This window comes from Anthonomus grandis, chromosome 8, assembly GCF_022605725.1.
Source record: "Anthonomus grandis grandis chromosome 8, icAntGran1.3, whole genome shotgun sequence".
Taxonomy (NCBI): domain Eukaryota; kingdom Metazoa; phylum Arthropoda; class Insecta; order Coleoptera; family Curculionidae; genus Anthonomus; species Anthonomus grandis.
The window spans coordinates 19576964-19599965 of record NC_065553.1 but is presented as its reverse complement, the minus strand read 5'-3'; the positions used below and the strand labels follow the sequence as shown (position 1 = coordinate 19599965).

The 23002-nt window shown below is 32.9% G+C and overlaps 1 protein-coding gene across 1 annotated transcript in view; it reads left to right on the top strand.

The window, feature by feature from the left end:
• Positions 1-23002, top strand: part of LOC126739640 (uncharacterized) — a 109774-nt gene that overhangs the window by 34013 nt on the left and 52759 nt on the right. The window contains exon 5 of the mRNA XM_050445409.1: positions 2622-2842. Coding sequence (XP_050301366.1) covers positions 2622-2842 — 221 coding nt within the window. The remainder of the gene's footprint in view (positions 1-2621; positions 2843-23002) is intronic.

Below are 23002 nucleotides of genomic sequence, written 5' to 3'. Positions count from 1 at the left end.
GCATCACAGTTTGGGTTAAACCAAGTTTCTGTTATAATTAATATATCATATTCATTTTCGGTTAGAATCGTAGAAAGCTCATTAAAACCTGTAAAAATTGACCGGACATTCAAGTGTGCAATATTCAAGAACATGCTGTTTATTTTAAGGGTGGCATATTTTTATTATGTAGATTTAGTCTAAAATCATAAACTATCAAAAAGAAAGTAAAGATAAAAATTTATATTTTATAGAAATCTAGAAAATCCCAAGTGACACCACGCCAAGAACAAGAAGGAGCCCCCCGATGCAGTTGAAGCCCCAAATACACGCAGTCTATCCCCAGGATTTTTACCACAGCCAGGAACCGACAAGCAATCGTATTAAATAATCTATATAAAAATAAAAAATAAATTCTATGTTTATACGAAAACGAAAAGACCCAAGGTATGATAGGAAAGTGTGCACAAAGCACCTTAAACCGCGATATTTCCAAATATTTTAAGTTAAAAATTATAAAGTGTCATGCTTATTAGAAATTTGGTACTACACATTTTTTTCGGAAAAACATGCAGACCTGGAAAGCCCGAAGCTTCCAAATCTCGATGACGACCTTTATCTTGGAAATTAAAGTGGTTTTAAATAATTTTTTAAAGACATTTGTTGTTTAAAGCAATTTATTAAGCGTCACATTTTGACTGCAGTCAACTGTCAATATTAAAACAGTACAGTGAACTCAGTAAGCTTCAAAATGTATTAAATCAGTCAGTGTTGCCAATAACAAAAGCAGAAAATAAGTCAACGTAGGAAAGCGTGCACACAGCATCTCATACTGCGATATTGGCAAATATTTTAATTTATTAAGTGAAAACTCTGCACCCAAATTTTATTGTAGAAACTCAATAGCCAGTGAGTTTGTGCAATAAAATGATTTTTTCATTTAATTACCTTTAAGAAGGCTTTGATGAATTTTTTACAGTTATCTCATGAAAGCATGTAAACTGCCAAGAACAGTTTTTAACCATCGGATATAAATTTTTAAATTTTTTGATAAAAATTCCATCAAACAAAATATAATCCATAAAAAAACCGCTGAATAATAAAATGTAGGGCTTGCCTTCCTGTGGTAAACAAATGAACTCAAAGGGCGAGAAAATGAAGCCTCTGTTTACCATATGTACACACATAATCAAAGAATATTCGATTAATATAGGGTTGTTGTTTCTATTGGGGCAGAAGCAACTAAAAATACTTGCCGTTATTTAAATTTATTGCTCCTCCCCCCAAAAGACAATCGCTTGAAAGAAATTTACATAAATTTTCCTAATTAAGTTAAGAGAGGATTCGCAGTGGGGGCGCACAATATCATCAGACGCAGCTGATTTGAATATGCAACGTTTCGTTTTGAATTGCGAAAAAGTGTATGTATGTACATTACGCCCTAGTTCACGAAATTTATTTTATAAAGTTCCTGGGAGCACAGAAATGAAATATGAGGGCAAAATAAGGAAACAATATGACTGTATTATGTAGTATGTACATGAATATATAGAAGCTTCAGGGCAATAATCTCACATAAACTTACGTCTAGCATATAGGTTAGCTATACGTAATAAAATATGGGTTAAACTGCATAGCGATTTTTCTATTTTGGTTTTGTTTTAACAATTAAGAAAAGAATTAGGTATCTATTAAATTTTATTTTTATTCAATCTCCTCTGTACCTTTCTCTCGTCCCAAGACTTTTTATTTAGAGAATTGAGATTTAAGGGCCACTACTCAGGACGAAAATATAAAATGCGAAAACATGAAACAAATATAAACAGAGCCTTCAGTTCGGGGCACCTCTTAAGTGGGGAAAAGGTGCGAAATTCCATGAAAACTATTAATTTAGACATATATATGAAAGAAACTAAAATTGCAACGTGGCTAAAATTCCTTTCATTCCACTCGGAGATTCAGTTATACTTTCGAGATTCCTTACTACTAATAAAGTTATGAACATAATTTAACCGTATGCGCCAACAAGGGAAAACCGAATAAGGCGGTTGAGAGGTTCTACTTGGCTTTGGAAAAAGCTATGAAAACACCAAAATACAAGGGGATGTGCCAATAATTGTTCTTCGTGATTTAATTTATTCACCAAAATATAGTGATCAATCCTGACAAAAGTCTTTTAAAAATCAGTATACATAATGTCAACCTGAGATTGGGCATCAATAAATTTACAAATAGGGTCATGCGGATCAACGAAAATAAAACATGCATGGAATATTAGCTAAAAAGCCCAAAAGCTGGACGGGTCAGCAGGAATGTTCTCAGTGTTTCTCAGTGTCTAAAACATAAAATCTATGATTATTACGTATTTGAAACCTAACAAGGCGTCTCAGGGAATAATATACATTGCGATATAGATCGAATCTATTTAATTTAAAGTTTTTAAGGGCCTTTTCCTTCTTATATATGCTATTAATTAGCTTCCGAGAATAATAAGTGGGAAATCTTAATGATATTTACATTGTTTGTCAGGTTCTACGAAAGGTTCAAGCACGTTTTCGATATGTCGTAAATTAAAAATTTTTGTATTTACCAATATTCCGATTTTGCATAATAATTGCGTCTATTATAATTTTTTTCATCAGGTGTCAGATATAGAGTCCATCCGACAGCCCGTTACGTCAGAGGCACGCTGTCCCCGACATCCAACCAGGCCCCCCACGAGTCACCACTGTCTCCTGGGGGGCAGGCCCTTCTAAAAGCTGCGCGCGATGGTGACGATCACGCTCTTAGGGATCAACTGCGCAGGGCACTCGCCCTTGGTATATGCGACGCCGATTTAAATGCCGTCGACTCCAGTGGCAGGGTGAGTAGTTTTTTTGTCTAGTTTAACTTGATGTATCTTTGTTAAATTATGACAGTGTATATTATAATGAAGCTATATGTATTAATATTGATTATAACAATGATTAATAATTAGTAGCATGTCTCTATATTTGAATAATAGAATTTTTGATCGGATATCTCAGGAGGATTTTTCTGAACTCCCATTATCCCCTTCCATTTAACAGAGTCTATACATCTGTTGATCGAAATAATTCCATTGCACTGTAAAAGAATAGCATGATACGAATAAATAAAATGAACAAAATATTTTCATCTTGCCACTAGCCTTTACGTTACGTGGAAAGTCTTGCTTAGCGGACTTAATAGAAAAACAGCGACTGTTGAGCAAATGTTAAACGTTAAAACACCTGTTGATCTGAATAAGGGATTGCCACTATAATAATTTATAAAAATGTTTATAAAATCAATATCGGGCCGCGGGAACGTATCATAAAGAAACGCTATGGTACACGTCGGACATTAAATAGGCGTGAATGTCAGCAGCAATTATTATTGTAGGGAATCGCATGTCAGATGTCAATTTCGATAGGATTCGCCGTGCCGCAGTAAAAAAATTTAACTAATGGGGTTTTTAGATGTTTTGTGCTTATATTGGTAGCGTTTATTTGGATTTATATAGTATTGGTATTGCTATACTTATTATTATAATAATGTGTCGCCTCATATGTTTCCTAAAACAGAGGATTGACTATCAGCTATACAAGATTAAGTAATTTCCACTTGTAAATATTTAAATTTTATATTAAAACATTAAATTGTTTCTGATGATAGATGTAGATACGGATGCCAAAGCTCTGAAACCATCTAGCTGTAACAGGAGGAGGTCCAATATTTGCACCTATTGATTACAAAGAGACACACGATGCGGAGGCGGAAATTATACACCAGGAACTGGATTTAAAATTAAATTTCGTATAGCGTGAAAAATCTACATACTATAGTTACGTCCCAGAAACTATTTTAGCAAATGATAAATACTAACTTTACTGGAAGCGCACCATTTTGACCGGTCAAACAATTACGAATAACAGAGCTTATTTTTGATGTTAATAAAGATAGCTACGAGTATATACAAATAATTAAAAACAATGTGGTTCAAAAACATGCTGAGAAAATTTGTAAATACCAAAGAATGGTTATAGTACTCTATAGCCATAATGGCGAATTGCGAGAGTTAGGACTTACAATCATAGGAATTGTACCAAAAAAACATTCCTAGAATGTTTTTGGTGAATTTTCCTCATTGAGGGAATATAAGCTTTAAGGCTGAAAATAATAATAATAATAATATTTTGCAAAGAAAGGATAGAACACTCTAACACTAACCAAAGCCAATAAGCATTATCGGCGCAGTGTCCTAGAACGAACTACGCTACCTCGACATATAACAGGAAGAGGAATGCACGACATAAAGAAGCGGCTGACTCAGAAAATTAGTAACTTCCTTTCCTTAAGCGATCCTTTTTCTTAATCTTCGTCTTCCCGGGTGGGGTACAAATGTACCCCATACATCTCTTTTCTTGCATATTTGCCCAAAAAAAGCTTATTTTTTGTGAAGAATTTTATTTTCTGTTAATAAAAGCTTTATAAATATTTACTGCCTTTTAAACTAAATTTTTTTCTCGGTTTTTCAAAAATAAAGTTGTTTGAATAGCCTGGGGTACATTTATACCCCACGTGGGAATGCACGCCTACTGGCTTGGCGGTGCTTTGTACATCGATCCGGCGCGCGCTGCTTCTAAAAATCGACCATTAGTTGATTAGAGTGATCCTTGCAGTGTGCGCAGACTTATTTACTGTTTTATTTATTTCAAAGCCATTGAAGTATTTTGTTTTAGTAGTTAATTTTGCGAGTTTTGTGGTATTTCGCTTTTTTAAAATTTAATCAAAAATGTCGAAAGGCCTTAGTGATGCCGAATTAGAACGGCTATTATATGCAGACTCCGATGATGAAATAGGGGAATTTGACGTAATTTTGTCTGACGATGAGGAAAGTGACGGGGAACCGAAAATAAATGACGAGGAGTCGGATCTTATTGAATGCGATAGTGACAGTCAAGGCACATCTGTGGAGCAGGAACAGCAAGAGTCTATGGACGGTGGAAATCTATTTTATAAATCTAAAGATGGTACCCAGTGGTCAAAAGTTCCCTATCCTCAGACGCGCAGAGGAGCTAAATATGTAATAAAGAATAAACAAGGTCTTACTCCGTATAGTTCAAATTTTACCACTAAAATTGAAGGCTTTTTACTGTTTATGTCAGACAATATATTGAATAAATTAGTAGTTCAAACGAATAGAAAAGCTGAAGAGGTAGGTTTCCTTTTTCATTGGCCTTATTTAAAATTTTATCTGATATTATTTATTAGTATTATTAGTTTTTTTATTTTACTATTACTTATTAAGAATTATTTTGTAATAGGTAATAAGGCAATGGAATGAAAAATATCCACATAAATTGCAACGAACTTGGCAGCTTACCGATTCTACGGAAATCAAGGCGTACCTAGGAATCCTGCTGATCCAAGGAGCGCTTCAAGCAACCAAGGAGCTCCAAAAAATGTTATAGTGTACAGATAAGAAATATGTCAGGCCTATTATTCCGGCAAGTATGTCACGTAATCGATTTCAGTTGCTTACAGCATTTATTCGATTTGACGACTATTCTACTAGACCTCAGCGTAAGATAAACGATAAATTGGCGCCAATTAGAGAAGTTTTTGATTTGTTTGTTCAAAATTGTATCATGGCCTATTCACCTGGGTCACATGTTACTACAGATAAGCAACTTGTTTCCTTCAGAGAGAGATGTCCTTTTCGAGTTTACATGAAAAGTATGCCCGATAAATATGGCCTTAAAATTTGGGCAATGGCGGATAGTAAAAATTCGTACAGTGCAAATTTACAGGTTTATCTTGGTAAAATGAATAACAAACCAGATAAAAATCAGGGTGAGAGAGTGGTTCTGGATCTTGTTGAACCCCTTGGCACTGGATATGGAGTAACCACTGATAATTTTTTACAAGTCTACCACTGGCAAATAAGCTTGCTGAAAAAAAAACTTACCCTGTGTGGAACCCTCAGAAAAAATAATTCATACATTCCAAACGAGTTGCAACCCAAATTTTTTAGGCCTGAATTTTCTAGTATGTTTGCATTCACAAAAGAACATACTATTGTGTCTTATACACCTAGCAAAGGCAAAGCAGTTATTTTATTGTCTACGGAACAATATGATGATACTATTGCAGATGAAAAATATAAGAATAAACCTCATATTATACTTCATTATAATGATACAAAGGGTGCTGTAGACACCACAGATAAAATGGTAAAGCAATACTCTGCTCGCAGAATTTGCAATCGATGGCCAATGGCAATTTTTGGCCAATCATTAGATATTGCGGCACTAAACTCTTTTATTTTATGGGACATTAAGTATCCAAAAATCAAAAAATCTAAGAATGACCGACGATATTTTTTGCTTCAGTTAGGAGAATCTTTGGTAAAAGAATATATTGTACGAAGATATAATAACTCAGGACGCTTGAGCAAGACGCTAAGGCAGTATATGCGCGATGTTGTTCCAGACTTGGCGTCTCCTCCAGTTGAAAACCAAAATGAAAGACTTAAAAGTGGACGTTGTTATCTCTGTAATCGAAATAGAAATCGCAAATCTAGACAACTTTGCAAGGAGTGTCAAAATTTCGTATGCGCGGAACACCATGTAAAAGAAGTGAAGTGTGTGAATTGCAAAAAAAATTAACTATGTTTTTTTATAATTTGATTACTTACAAGTTTATTTTATGTATTTGTATAATTAAAAACATGTAAATGTATCAGTAGTATCATTTTAATGATGGGGCACAAATGTACCCCACTTGAGACTTTACATAACTTTTCTAATGTGGGAAGACGAAGGTTAAAAAGGGCTGAAACATCAGACATTCATCGTGCCTTATGTGAAGCAGATGACTTAACACCACAGGAGCTGGAGTTACCCATACACCATAGCATCGAACAGAAAAAAATTCGAGATTGGCTGCGAAAACCACTACATGGAAGGCATGTTCACGAAGTTCAACAAGAGTATACCGACATAGCGGCGTCGAACTACTAGTTGACTTCGGGACAGCTTTTCCCCGAAACTGAAGGGTTTTAGGCTTGTTTTATTCTTGTGGCTATCCAAGATCGAGTAATACCAACAAGATTTTATTTAAAGTTTGTCGTAGGTGACCCGACGGTACAAAGAAATAGATGTATGTATGGATGTGAAACAACGGAGTCCATTGAGCATTTCACTGGCGGGTGTCAAACTTTTGCACCAATAGAATATAAAGAGCGGCATGATCTAATTGCAAAGATACTGCATCAAAAGCTCGCAGAAAAAATAAACCTCTTACCAGCAGCTAGTAAAAGTACAATACTATAAGTATATTCTTGAAAATGAGCAACATAAATTGTATAGGGCTCGCACTGTACTTACAGACCAACAAGTAACTAACAATAGGCTTGACCTAGTACTAATCGATAAAATTTCTCACCAGAGCTTCATTCTTCTGATATCTGAGATATCTGGGATAAGTGAATGGTCGTCCCTTAATATACTTACTGGAGTCATATATGTCAATCATATATGACATTTAAAATGATGTTCAAGACTCAAGGTGCTTACAATTTTAATAAATGCAAATTCAAAGAAAATAATGAAAAAACTATTAAAAATTACTGAAATCTAAATTTTAACATTTTTTTAAGTTGCTTTTTGGTATTAAAAACCATTTGTAATTTTTTCTGGTCTGTTTCTTCTGATTTGATTATTTTCATGTATTTAAATCCATTCCTCCAAGGCAGATAAAGAGGCACTTTTTATGTTTTTATATTTGAAGAATTTTTCATTTTATGTCAGGTAGTTTGAATTATTTTCTGATATTTAAAGCGATTTCTTTCAATCAATTATATTTTATTTGTCATTAGTTAAAATTGGTTTGGTGACCTATAGCTCTTTTTTGAATAGCACTTTTGCAGCTGTATAAATAGTTTAAGTGTAAGTGTTTCTAATTTATATCATGTAAAACTTGACACGCACAAAAATAAATTGCTTACTTAAAATTTTATGAATTATATTCAGCCTGTGAAACAGAAAAGGGAGACTCCCACCTATAAAATATTAATTTTATGATTCTTTTATTGCTTGAAAGAAAAGATTGATTAGACAAGTTTATTATTAAAATTACATGTTTTAGAGCCTAACTTTTATGGATATTTGGTTTTTGTAATTAGTAAGAAAAAAATTACTTAATTTTTTATGAATTAATGAAGTATTTTATGATCAGTTTCATCTGCAAAAAAAACAATTTGATGGCATTTAACAAACCGCTTATCTGGTGCTTCATTAGAACTGTATTAAGCCACCGCTTTCCTAATATAGGCGACAGATAATAATTAGTAACTACCAGTCCATTTATGCTTGTACGACATTTGGAGCAAGTAAATTATTTGTTTTTAATAAGAAGCAGTTGGGATTTTACTCATTTTTATATGTAAAGACTGTTATATTTTAATATAAGATAGTTATTCTAACAGTCGGTAAACCATATTAACAGAACCTTAATAAACAATAAAAGACGTAAGACTTTTGGAAAAGAATGATGTAATGGTAATTAAGCTATAAATAAATAAGGTAAAATAGGTGTACAATAAAAAAAAATAACAATAAATACTATACGAATAAACAGCTCAATTTTCATTACAGTAGTTTACCCACTTAATTCGAAAAAAGTAAATAATAATATATGGAGCAGGAGCAAACATGATATTTTCACTAAAAATTATTTTTATTATCAGCTTTATATTGTAGTGTAGCTTTTTTCCATTTGTTTAGGTGTGAATTCAAAGCCATGTTCTTTGGATAAAATCAAGCAAAAGAGCTCCTATGAAGATAATCTTAAACTTCTTAAATTTCATACTACAGGTTTTTTTTTTATGGTAAACACAAGCCCAAGAGGAAAGTCCTATGTCAGCAGTTTTCAGTCACTCGAGCAGTTTTCCAGCTTGTTGGAAATTGGCCCTGTTTATACGATGCCGTGAACAGTCTACATAAGGGAGGAGTCAATTCGTCTGCACAACGTTTTAGTATTAGGGCTGGAATTCCATCGGGTCCAGAAGCTTTGTTGGTGTCTACGCTTTTAAGATTTTTTTTTATAATTCGTTGGGGAAACCAAAATTTCTCCCATCGATGAATTCACCTTTGGCAAATATGGCGGTGTTTTGCCTTGCGAGTGCAGAGTAGAATTGCACGCGAAGAGTTTACCCAGTAAGTTGGCTTTTTCCCTTGCTGTTACCGCGATAGAACCATCATCTGCTGTTAGGAATGGCAAGGCCGACTTAGCAAATCCTTGACTAACGGCTTTCGATACCGACCAGAAAGATCTTGTTCCATTGGGGCAGTTTAGCAGTTTGTTTTTGATCCTATTGTTGTGACTCTCTTTGCATTCATCAATAATTCGCTTGCAGCTATTTCTGGAGGCTAAAATGTTCCTCCGATTTTCGATGGAAGGATGTTGACGCCATTTGCGATATGCTGCGTTTTTAGTGTTTACTGCCTTTTTGCAATTCAGGTTGAACCATTGCTTGTTGTTTAATCTTCATTTAGTAGAAAAAGGTATATAAGCTTCTATTCCTGCCAAGATCGTCTCTGTAATTTGGTTTGCACATTCTGAGATGTTATTGGTTTTAAAGCAGACATCTTTCCAAGGGAATGAGCGATAAAATTCCCGAAGATCGTTCCACTCTGCTTATAGTGCCATACCTTCCGCGGCATCGGAGGATCCTGCGTTTTAACCTCCAACTGGCAAGAGACTGTCATCAATTTGTAGTCCGATGTTTCTAGGGGGGCATGTACTGATACAGTGTACGAGCCAGGGTCTGAAGCCAAGACCAGATCTAGGAGACTCGCTAACTCGCCGTCTCGATCGGGGATTCTGGTAAGTTCCTCCGCAAGCTGCGTAAGCCCGCATATGGAGGCAAATAGCTCAGCATCTCGTCCTTCATCGTCGTTCTTGTTGCAGAAGCGCAGCCAGTTGATATTGTGAACGTTAAAATCACCCATGGCGATGATTTCTGCGCTTGGGTAGTCAATTTGCAGATGGTTAATGCAATTAACCAGGTTCGAAAAGAGCCATCTATATTGTCATGTTGCTTGGTGGTGGTAAATTTCGTGGCACCACTGGTTATTATTTTGAACCACATGACGTCGAAGTCCGCAGGTTCAAGCGTTTCCTCCCGCTGGCAACTCAAATCGTTCTTGACAAATACTGCCAATCCAAAGTTTAGTCGAAATCGGGTGTGTAGATCGTATCCAGGATAAATGAGGTGAACATTTGTTGTTGAAGGTTTCACCTTTGTTTCTGCCAATGCCATTAATATTGGTGTTTAGGCCTCTGATGTTGCAGAAATTGATGTTTAGGCTTTTAGATCCGCCTGATGGACCCCCCCGACCAGCCTCCGCCCGGAGATCCGAATGGGAGGCGAGTTTACCTCCGGAAAGTTTCGGTTGTGAGGGCGCCATCGTGCATTTATTTTTCTTCTCCATTTTTCTTCTCCACCCCTTTGGAAACCGGACACATCGACATGGCGGCGACACGTGAGTTCCATGGAACCACTTCACGCCGCCTCCTATGCCTATGTGGTGGTATTAAACCGGGCGATGCAAGTGGACAACATTTACCACTAAAGGGGTTGCTCTTTTAGTCGCCTTTTACGACAGGCAGAGCGTACCGGAGGGCTATTCTACCCCGGCCCCCCCAGGGAACGCTGAAAGAAAAAAAATTTTTTCGATAAACTTGATACCCCTGTAGATACTTTTCTAAAAACATAGCGTTTTTCATAATTACAATTTAAATTTATGTATTCGCCGTGGGCGTTCATGAGGGTAAAAGGGTACGCTACTGGTTCTTCTTATAATAAAAAATATTTTCAATTTCTTCAAAGTCTTAAAAGTATTGAAGTATTGCACTATTAGTTAGAAAAAAGTAGGCTTTTGGTCAAATATGACAACCAAATATTCTTGAGCATGTGAAGAGGTAACCTCTCACAAAACAAAACATTTACAGCACATGACAAACACCTTTTTCCTATGTTATTAATGGACTTTTCTTAAATAATGTTATAGGGTTACACTAGCATACACCGCGCATCGGTACAATATTAAGAGACCCGTCGCTATTTTCACGCGTGCAAAGTGCATTGCTCTCATTTTTAAATGTCAGGGAATTTTTGTTTGAAACAGAACATAATGGGACCGGTGCTATTTATAGTTGTTTAATGTTTAATTTATATTTGTATCTGAAAATGATGCAACCGTGTATCTCGTGTCAGGTTATTAAAAACTTACGACCTGCTGGCGGTAAAAACTTAACATGATAAGTTGGCCGGAAAATGGTTAATTTCGTATTAAATATGCTTAAGTTTGTCAGCTTGTTTTCTATGTGAAAATATGTTCTTACAAAATTGCGATGAAGATTTATGGAAAAAACTTTTTTAAGAAGTATTTGCACAGGGTGCTTACAGCAAGTAAGCCTTAAATATTTTAATTAATACAAGAAAGAGGGGCTATTCAAAAAATCTTATATCCAACCCTGGTATGTAAGAAAATTGTCAAACGTGTAAAAAAAACATGCGCAACTTAAAATTTAAGTAAGAAACATTCGCCTAATAAATTAAATATACAGTGAAAATAATTCATTTTTATAAATACATATTTCAATAAAAATTAAACAACTCCGATACCCATTAACACAATGAGAAACGAAAGTAATAAAGTAAATAAATAAGCCTGTCAAATGGCCTGAAAAATTCTTTAGATCTACAAGTGTTTGCGTCATTACTTCATCAATTTCAGTTAGAAAATTGGAATAATATGTTAGGCTGCCAACGAAAATAATAATCCCGGCGTTTCTCGAGGGCGAATGTGTTTATACCGAACCGGCATTGGTTATTTTCTTAACTCTCGATTTGACTTCTATGAGCAGGTGTAAAATTGATAGTGCTTTTTTTAACAGAAATTAGTTTGGTTTTGCGTTCCTCATAATTTAAATGTTTATGTTTTAGAAAAATAAGGCAAATTTAAAAAAGTATGAGTTTTTTTTTAGCATAAATATAAGAGACAAGTTCTCTTTGGGTCCAAGAAAAAGTCGCTAGAGGGAACTATTGTGTTAGAGAGAAAGAGAACCAGTCTTATGTTATTAATGTATAAGACTACGAACCGTGTATCCTAAAATGATTATTTATTTTTTTTGGAGAACTATAAAATATAATACTGTTATTAATCGTTTACGAAGAATATTAAAGATTTTATCAACTCTGATATAAAATGTACAGATCTAAATTTTAATAAAATCTGCAACTGAAAAAGATCAATCAAAGTAATGAATTAAAAAATAATAAATATTAATATTTTTTTGATAGGCTTGAAAAACGTTTATAAAAAGTATATTTTCTTCCTTGTGAAAACAGGTAATGACTTGCAAAATAAAAAGCCAATTGTAGAACAAAAAATTTAAAAACTTCAAAGTTCATGAATGATAAGAATCTTCAGTAGTTAGAAATTTCATTGAGACGCTCCTTTTATAGAGAAATAGCAGGTTTAAAGTTGGTGTCTAGTTTACACATCTTGGTTAGAATAAAAAGTGGCAATGACTAAGAGTCACTTTAAGTACCTGGAGGAAAATTAAAGTTTTTAAGAAGTTTTTTTATATACTAGGCATTTGAAGCGATCCTTCATTTCATTCCAACACCTGAAAAAAATAAAACAATAAAAATATTTTCAGGCCATTTAAACTATGCATAATATTTATAATAATTTAAATTTCCAAATCTAGTGCAAATATTTCGATACTTCCTGTATGATCATCAGGGCGAGAAACTAATGTTAATAATTTTTCAATTCAATTCTCTTTCAGGCATTTGAAGCCCTTCTAAGTTTGTTCTTAAGTTTCTATTTGACATTTAAGCATATACCTTTGAGCAATTTTAAACACCTGGAGAAGACAAATCATGATCTCACGTAATTTTAATAAATCTTCCAAATTTTTAAAGATATTTTTTTTCCAAACATTGGTAGTTATTTTAAGTTCCTTCGTAGCATTTCAATCTTAATTTTCTTCCTGCTATTTAAAGCTATCAAGCTCATCTATGATCTTATCAGACCGAGCGTTCAACGAAACATTTACAATAACTAGTTTCACAAGATACGTTCAAAACAATGTTTGTAAATGTTATGATAAACGTCCGGTCTGAACAGGTCGCCATAAGTACGGTATTAAAGACTACCGATGCTTTAGATTAAGAGTTTTTATTTCTTATTTAAACCGGAATTTCTTTGTCTATCAAGAATCGGTGGCTCCAATCTCAAATTCCTTTCTAGCATTTAGAGCTATTCAACTTAGCTATATAACATTTTAAGTAATTTTTTGAGACCTATGTTCCAAATTTTTGCGCCAATATCTTACTTTCCTCCAGGCATTTGAAGTCATATTAAGTTTCTCTTTTGAGATTTGAAGCGATCAAGCTATTTTAAACCCCTGGAAAAATAAATTGTAATTAGGTAATTTTTTTATATTGTCCAGGAAATTTAGGTCATTTAACTTATAGTCCATGTGTTATTTAAATAAATAACGGGGGAGCACATTAATTTTTCTTGGCATTCAAATTTTTCTTAGCCCTTAATAAAGCCTTCATCACTTCAAATAAATATCTCCCTGGTATCTTTAAGGTTATCCTTGAATCTGCGACAGAACCCTTGAATATATTTCTTCACGTGAGGTGCCAAGTAGGCATCAGCTCATGATATGAATCCCCTGGGAACGATTTTAATCATAATTATAACTTAATGTGAGAGTGGGGCATGCCTAAAATATATTAAAAAGAGTACAAATGTAAAGGATTATATATGGTGGATTCATTAATGAAGTTTAGTTGGTTTTGTGAAGTTCAATAGAAAAGTACGAAAAATTAATTTGCTAAATTTCTTCGCAAATTTTACAACTTCAACTTAACTTTTTTACAGGTCAAAAAAGGTCTTACTGTGTGCAAATGCAATTGAAATACTCTCGTACCCTTTCAAATCAACTGTCAATAATTTTTTTCAACTTTATCTTTATTCAACTCTCTACTTATTTTTAGAATATTTCGCCACTTTTTCTAGTAATACCGCGTCAGTTTTTCCATCCAAAGTTGATACATTCAATCTCTATAATTTTATATTACAGAATTAGTGGCCGACCAATGTTCTAAAAATATTTAATTTAAAACCAAGAGACCTAATATAATTTGGAATATTTTCGTTAGATTTTAGTAGAACTGGCATTTTCTGTAAGAAAAACGTAAAATTGGTCCAGGTTCAATATTTTCACCATTTGAATGAATACAAATAGTTGGATTATGAACAATTTTTGCTCAATTATCATAAAACTTTTAAAGAATTCTTCTATATATAAGGAGACAAATAAAATATTAAATCATTGAAATTCGATGTATCAGAATTAAAATTAAATTACAGGCTTTTAATAATTCTCTACTCGAAGCTAGTAAAACGAATTTGATCCTATACAATCCCATTACAAACGTTTCCCATTGCATTTTTAATACCAGCATTGATTTTTAAGTAATATAATGTTACTTTATTGTCCCGCAATCGTCAGATTTAAAAAAAAATTAGATAAAACGGGAGTATATCAGATTTGTTTTAATGGAATTTCCCCGTTTAAATACCGGAAAATTGCCTTGCTAATTGTTCTTTGAAAAATGAGAGCACTATTCACGCAATCTGACTTTTTTTTAAATCATTATGTTGGTTTTTTCCAGAAAGGTTTTTTAAAATCCAGTTTGTTATGCAATTTTAGTTATTATTAGTGTTTTTCAGTTTTTTTACAATAGCTTAGAAGGAGAAAAAAGAAATCGAGTGTCTCATTAAAAAACTCTGTAGCCTTTGTTTACTTTAAAACTTTTAAGTAAGGTAAGGATAATTTTTCCTTTTTTAAAGCTGTATCTTGTTTTTATTTAACAAGTCAATGTTACACGATTGCTATAAAATTATGACTTAATTCTACAGACTATTTAAATACATCGGTAAAATAACATTCAGGTAGATTCACGATGTTGCTGAAATATGTTAGAAAGCGAAAAACTTTTAATTTAGGGCACATAATCGTAAATTAAATGTTTAAAAAGTTATCTAACAAGTATATAGATGTATTACTTAAAATGCCTGCCCATACGTTAATTTTTTGAGGGAGTACCCTCAGTAGAGTACTCAGTAGAGCATGCCTTTCTACAAATGCATGAGGATTTTTATTGCTCCAATATCTACAGTTATGCTTATTAACAAATCCATTTAGATAAAATGTGCATTCATCGCTGAAGCAGATATTCTTTACGTAAATAGTATTATCATGAATCGCTTCAGTAATTTTTTCACAAAACTCAACTTGCCTATCGAAATCGTCTTCGGTTAACTATTGCAATATTTTCATTTTAAATGGATGAAATTTATGAAGTTTTGTGAGTGTGTGAACAGAGCTTAATGAGATACCAGTGGCAGCAACAATTTTGCGTAATGAAGTATTAGGATTTATTCCAAAATGACCCAAAACTTCAACTTGAGCGGCTTCATCCAAAGTTCGCCGACGATCACGTTTTTTATTTGCAACAGATCCAGTTCCAGTAAACTTAGTAACAAGTTCCAAAACAAACCTATGCGAATTATCTTCTCCGGATATCTGGCGTTAAACGTGACGGCAGTTTGCCGAGCACATTGATTTTGGGCGCCATAAATTAGAATAAGTTCCACTCTTTCGGCTAGTGTGTAAACCATTTTGGAAGTAAAATCTTCAATTCAACAAATAAATTTTCACTATTCCAAGACTGTCACAAATGTAACTAATCTTCGGGATTGCTGTTTATGTTGGTAGTTTCCGTTTTAAATTATAAACGAATTGTAGATTTGGCAAACCCTAACGGGCAACATTTTGAACACTTATTAAATTAAAAACTGATATTTTCATGTTTTTGTTTACTATTTGAACAAATTAAGATAAACAAAGATTTTTCTAATTTTCTCGAAAACGAATCGACCGATTTAAAAAAATCAAACGTCAAAATAAAAGACTTGAAAGACCTTTTAAACAAGCTATTACTCGATACCCCTTGCCATTTAAAATTTTTAAGGGGATGACCCTGGGGGGCAGAGGGTGAAAGGAGGTAGAGTAATTTTAGGTTAGAAAGTTGTCCTCCTTGACAAACCTTTTGATGTATTTCGGAGTTTTTTTTTTAAACCGTGGTTTTCGATAAATCCGTGGTGGAAAGTTTTTAAATGAACACCCTGTATAATATAAATGATAAGAAAAAAGTTACCAATGTTTTTAAAATCGTTTCCTGAAAACAGATATTTTAGAGTAAGAGTGTTAAATGACTTCTCCACAGCTAAAACAGCAAGTAATGAATTTCCGCAAGAGTTTTAACACTTAGTTGTACCCTATTTGTAATAGCTATTAATAAAATATGTAAAAGTGTAAAAGAAGAAATAATGAAATGCTTATACTAGTCTATATGTACATGACGTACCTCTTAAATAAGTGGACAAACGATAGGAAATATTACAAGAAATCTACAAGCAGCAAATAATAAAATAACCTAAAATGGATCAAAAGCCGGCTTTAAATTCTCTAGAGAAAAGATAAAATCTATACTTTTTACAAGCAAACTTACCTGGCATAAATATATGGCATAAATAATTCAATATAAAACATATACAATAAAGTTTGTTTTTCCATAATATTAATTACATCTTACCTAGGGGGAATTAAAACTAATACCGGAAATCTAAACAACACTAAAGAGTAAAAATTTGGCCCCTTAAAGAATAATAATAATAATGTTTATTTTCAAATGCAATATAACAAAAGAAATACAAGTAAATTTAATAAACATCGGCAATAAATACATAATGCCCCCAGCCCTCAGGAGCTAGTACGCTGTGCGAGGACTTGCTGATATTTTTTTTCGCCTTAATATAAACCTAAATTGCAAAACAAAACAAACAATCTAAACTATGAATCTATTGCAATTGCAATGCTATTTGCAACGCATAAAAATTAATTAAAGCTCATAAAACTAATTAAAACAAAAAAAAATCAAACAATTCAACAAAACATTTTTATAACAGGATTACCAAACTAAAGACCTACTGTATTTTGTAGTCCTTTGAAAAACTGTTATTATCGTACTGCACCAAAGCAAGACACAGATCAAGATTAAAATTAAAGGACCATATAAGTGGACATGTTAATTTCTAATATTTACCAAACCATCAATAAGCTGTCTATTTTGAAGGATAATAAATTAACTGTAATGTAAAATGCTGTCAAAAATTAAATAAGGGATTTGTGACCTATAAATCAGAATAAATGACCACCTTAGATCCGGAAGTTGTCGATGATTGGTATAATATAACAACTCATCTGAAAATATTATAACAACTTTTAATAAATAAAATAACAACTGCTCTCTAAATATGGCACAAAACAATTGCCTTAAACCATAATGTCCACCTAAGTCATGAGAAGTAATACTTATCATTCATAGATTGTCTCAAGACGTCAGTTAAATAAATCTTAAGAATATCAACGCCATAGAATTGCAGTAAAGACCAGGACTGTATAAATAAAAAAAACCGTCCTTTTAAGGAAGGCATACACCATACTACACTGTATTATGATTGGCCTCGCTTGTAAGTAAATAAAGATTTATTAAAAAGCCCCTATCCTAAAAAGATCCGGAAAAAGAACGATCTTTTCTAATTTTCTCCCTTTTATGTGGAACTTCTCAAAGGGGACCTCTTTTTATACAATTTAAATAAGATAGGCTTCAATGCGATTATCCTTTGTTGGGGAAAATTAAAGATTTTTTCAAGCGTCGACGTCTTGCTACTTTAGGGACGTTCTATGTGAATTCCTTTTTTTTTTACTCAGTAAGTATTTAGCGCCCTTTTATCTTTACATAGATAAAGGCTATTTTAATAAAACGTTTTTTGCTGATATATTTCTCACAAATTCCTTCGTATTTTTGCACGGTCTTCTTCGATTCCAATATCATATGAACTTTCTTAGAATAGTATACAGGGTGTCCCGAAATTACATCGCAATATTTTACCAGGCGCATCTTTGTCTAAAAATAAGACAAAAACTTTTTATACGGGAATCTTGAAAAGTGAATCGTTTTCATGTTATAGGGTGTTTTATAATTCCTGTTGAAAGTGGTCTTTTGTTATAATTTTCGAAACGCCTAGTTGTTATTTTTCGAAATTTTTGTCATAAATTACTGTTATTGTTACTAACTGATTTTTATAACATTTTATGCTAAAATGTATATAGGGTCGATTAAAATTAGCTAATAAAAAAAAACTGAAAATACCAAACAAAACAAACAAATTTCCCCTTACCTCATTAACTGCACAATTAATTCTCTGAATTAATTCTTCACGGGTATTAATTTTTACAGCATATACCAATTCGTTGAAATGACCATACAAATAGTAATCTACTGAAGCTAGATCTGGAGATCGAGGAGGCCAATTTATAGGACCACCTCGACCAATCCTTCTTTCAGCAAAATTCATATCCATCCACTGACGAACATTACGTCCAAAATGAGCAGGCCCCTTTAGGTCGTCCTGAAATATTAAATTCTGTATGTCAAGAGGAATGTCGTCTAAAAGCTTCCCAAAGTTATCTTCCAGCATATTTAAATAGCTTTCAAAAGTTAAGACGGTTGGGTAACTCTATCGGGCCACTAAGTTGGTCCCCGATTAATCCCGCCCACAAATTTATTGAAAGCATCCTCTGAAAGTTGGTACGTCGTATCGCCCTTGGATTATCATCTGCCCAAACAGTATTTTTATGCATATTAAATGGACCATTCCTAGTGAAGTTAGTTAAGAAGTTTGGGTTGTTAATTATCCATTTATAAAATTGGACCTGGATTTAAATCAATAAAAGTGGAAATTTAGATGCATCATGTACGGAGAATAATATGATATATTCAAGTAAGTATAATAAATCAAGAGAAATAACTTATATAATCAAAATAGCATCTCTAAATGTTATTGATCAATTTAATGATACAACAAGCAAAATTATAACTAATCAAAAAATATAGGAAAGAAAATTAATGATATTTACTCATTGATTTTAGGATCTGAACAACACTATTTTGTTATCAAAGACTATTTAGACCAATTAATCAATCTTTATGAACTTATACAAGATTATGAAAATTAAATATCGTGTAAAAATAAAGGTGATGCATCCAAGTATTATAAAGACAAAAAAATTATATTATAAACTCCTTAAACTCCAAAAACAATTAGATAAAAATAAGTTACAGATATAGAATGTTACGCGCAAAATCGTTTGGTACCAACTCTTGAACTTTCTGGTAACGATAGGCATGTAATCCTTTCATTCTTACCATTCTTGGTATCCAAAAAAATATTTTTTAAATTTTATTATGTCGGTGGTATTTTTTGTGATAATTACTATTGAACGGGGGATACGTGTGGCTTGTGACACTGTTCTGATGCTTGTTCCATGTTTTTCTTCAAAATAGTTTAACACATTTTCCAAATTATGATTTGCTTGTGGCCTCTGTCCACGAGCTCTTCGAAAACTTCGATTTTTATATAAGTTACAAGCACTGCCAATTACTATTTTTTATATTTTATACATAGCTACCTTTTCAATACCAAGTCATAATTTACTTAAAACTTAATAATTATTTTTCTTGAAACCGGAGGTTTCTAACGAAATAAGACAAGAGTTCCTTTTTTTTATGTAAACATGTTCGTTCATTTTAATGTTACTATCAAAATAACTAAAAAGCAACCAGAAAAAAAGTTATGACATTTTTATCTTTGCTGACTACTCATTTTAAACGACCTTGTATACATTTTATCATAAAATGTTATAAAATCAGTTAGTAACAATGGCAGTTAGGCGTTTCGAAAATATGAACAAAAAACTATCTTCAATAAGAATTATAAAACACCCTGTAACATGAAAACGATTGAATTTTCAAGATTCCTGTATATGAAGTTTGTGTCTTATTTTTAGACAAAGATGCGGCTGGTAAAAATATTGTGATGTAATTTCGGGACACCCTGTATAATGGGGTGAATAACTGCAACATTTGGCTACATAGAACAGCTTCATAAAAGTCTGTCCAGCCAAATTACCGTCGTGTCGATCCAAAGTTAACTTGCCGTTATTTTACAAATCAACATACATATATAGGACAGGCTTGCCAAAATCCAATTATAACTTATTTACTATAAACTAATAAAAAGCGACTATAAATTTGAAAACGAAATTTCTCGACAAATAATATGGGACACTCGACCTTTGACCTTTTCGGGCTTCCAATACTTTTGCGTACGGCCCCGCCATAGAGCGACACACTAGAGACGGGAAACTGGGTTGAACAATGAACCCGGCCCGGTGGTGGTGGAAGAAAATACATTTTTAATCAGGTCAAATGTTGCATCCTTTTGTGCCGAAATTTGTTTTAAGCATTATTCTCATAATGATGATAATTGAGGTACATGATTTAAAAATTTGAGGACGCGAAAGAAAAAATTAGAGGACGACGAGCGTGAAAAACTAAAAAGTTTTTCTCCCTCATGGTGAGTATCTCATTTTTATGACTTTCATGAGGAAAATAAAAAAATCAATTACCATCGACTAAATAGGGCAAATTTCTATTTAAGAGAGGGATTGTGCCAGGATGTTGCCGTTGCACAATTCCAGATAAATTTTTTATAATTTAAAAATATCAACAATAAGTAGCTTACTTTTGGAATCATCAGAATCTCGTATAGTTTCCTTGGCTTATCTAGATTCTTGTTTTTATCCTTGTTGTTATTCTTTCGATGTGTATAATTCACTTTTTTGCATTTTCTGGACTTAACTATTAAAACGCGCTAATAGTTTCTTTAAATCCCCACATAATAATTCACTTTCCATACTTTAAATATTTTTAGCGTTCATAAAGATACATAGTCTCACATCCATTTAATTTAATGCCCTAACCAGACGCCATAACTGGATTTATGGTTTAATAAATTGTTTCTGATGGTATTAGAATACTAACTATAAGCATTAACTAGTAACTATCACATAAAACGATAACTAGCTATTAAAAATAACTACTTTAAACTTTTAAACAACTTACATTTTTAGTTTTAGTATTTAAGCCTAATTTTCGAACTTCATGTTCATTTTAAATTCAGCACGACGTTTTGGTTGAAAAGTAACTTTTACTGTTATCAAGTGTAAACTAACAACAACTATTCTACAGATTATATACTATGAGCTGGGAACTGGCAGTGTTCTGACGATCAGTTGACGTTAAGAATTTCAACCAGTCATATGATAATATGGACTGGTTGAAAACTCCTTTGGCGTCATGTAAGTTGCTTTCAGAAATTTTTTTTTCCAGTGTTGCTGCTTTCACCAAATGTTTGCTTCTGCCAATGGACCAAGCATTTTTTGATATTCCTGATATGGAAACCTCTCCTGTTCGGACCTACCTTGGATGTTTTTTTAAACCGACTTCCAATAATTGCGTTTGTATGACTCTCCATGTTCACAAAAAATTTGGCATATGCAGTTCTTAGTGTCCAGCTAAGTCTTCGATATTAAACCTCGAATGGTCGTCTTCGACGTATAGGCAGTTTTGATGTTAAATTTTCTGGCAATTTTTATGATTTTCTCTAAAGTTTGCTTGATATACGGAATTGTTAGGTTATCGAATCCTCCAGTTGCGGTGACTCTTTCCTTGTTTTCTCTGCTGATTTCCTAATAGTTGCCTTTATTAGTTTGCTTGATTATCCGTTCTGTTGTAAGTCTTTGGTGATATTTTTTATTTCTCTGTTGAGATTAACAACGCTGTTGCATATTGTGGGTGCCTTTCTATACAGGATTTTAATGATTCTCATCTTTGGTGAACCAGGATGATAGGAGTTATACTGTAGCTATTATTTGGTGTGTGTTGATGTGCGATAGATTGATGTCGTTAGGCATCTACTGTTGTTCTTTACGAGAACATCTACTTCTAACTTAATGTTATAAATGTACTCCAGAAAGTTTGCTAGCTCTGTATCGCTTTCGTTTTAAATAATAAACGTGTCATCGACTTATCGAAGACACACGTTGGAATTGGATTGAGCTGTCCTTGTAGCTTGTTTTTCGCCAATGCCATTGAAAGTCCTTCATCTTGGACATAAAATATATCTTTGCATTAAAAGAGAAATGATTTTAAAAAGAAACATGATTAGTTTTAAGATTATTTAAATGGTAAAAAATGGTCATTGTGATTTGGTATCATTTCCTTACTTAACTAAAAAAATAATAATGTATCTTCTTCTTGTTCTTTATCAAGGAGTTCTTGTAATTTTTCTAATATCTTTTTATCACTTTGCATACAGTTTCTCTAAGGTATTCCTAAACTAATCCAAAATATGACGAAGGAAACTGCAAAAACCAATATTTCGTTAAAATCCATTTTCAGAGAGGTTGAAACAGAAATGAGAGAGAAAAATGTATTTATGTATTTCGCATTATATTTTTAAACCCACCTTGTAATCGATTTTCTAATTTCCACAAGTCGTCAGGCCTTCTTGTTATTGCTGTTGGATTTTTCCAATTTCCTTTTGAATATACAGCCAGTCAAATAAAAAAATTGCGCCAGAATAAATGCTTAAAATTTTATATCATTTGATTTATGGAAGGAGGATTTTGCCTTTTTATTCAATGTTGATGGATTGAATAATTTATTCGAAGCTCATAAATTAAATTAAAAAACACAATAATATCCAGTTTACCGTATCCACTTTTTACTTTGGTAGCGGAAAACCACAACATATCTGTTTGTAAAGAATAGTTTATAGTCTGAATGTACATTACTTTATTAGATATCATTATAGAAGATATGAAGATGCGTTTCTCTCAGAAAGTTCTGGATTGCTGTCAGTTAAGTTTATTATGTTGTGATCCATGTCAGTGC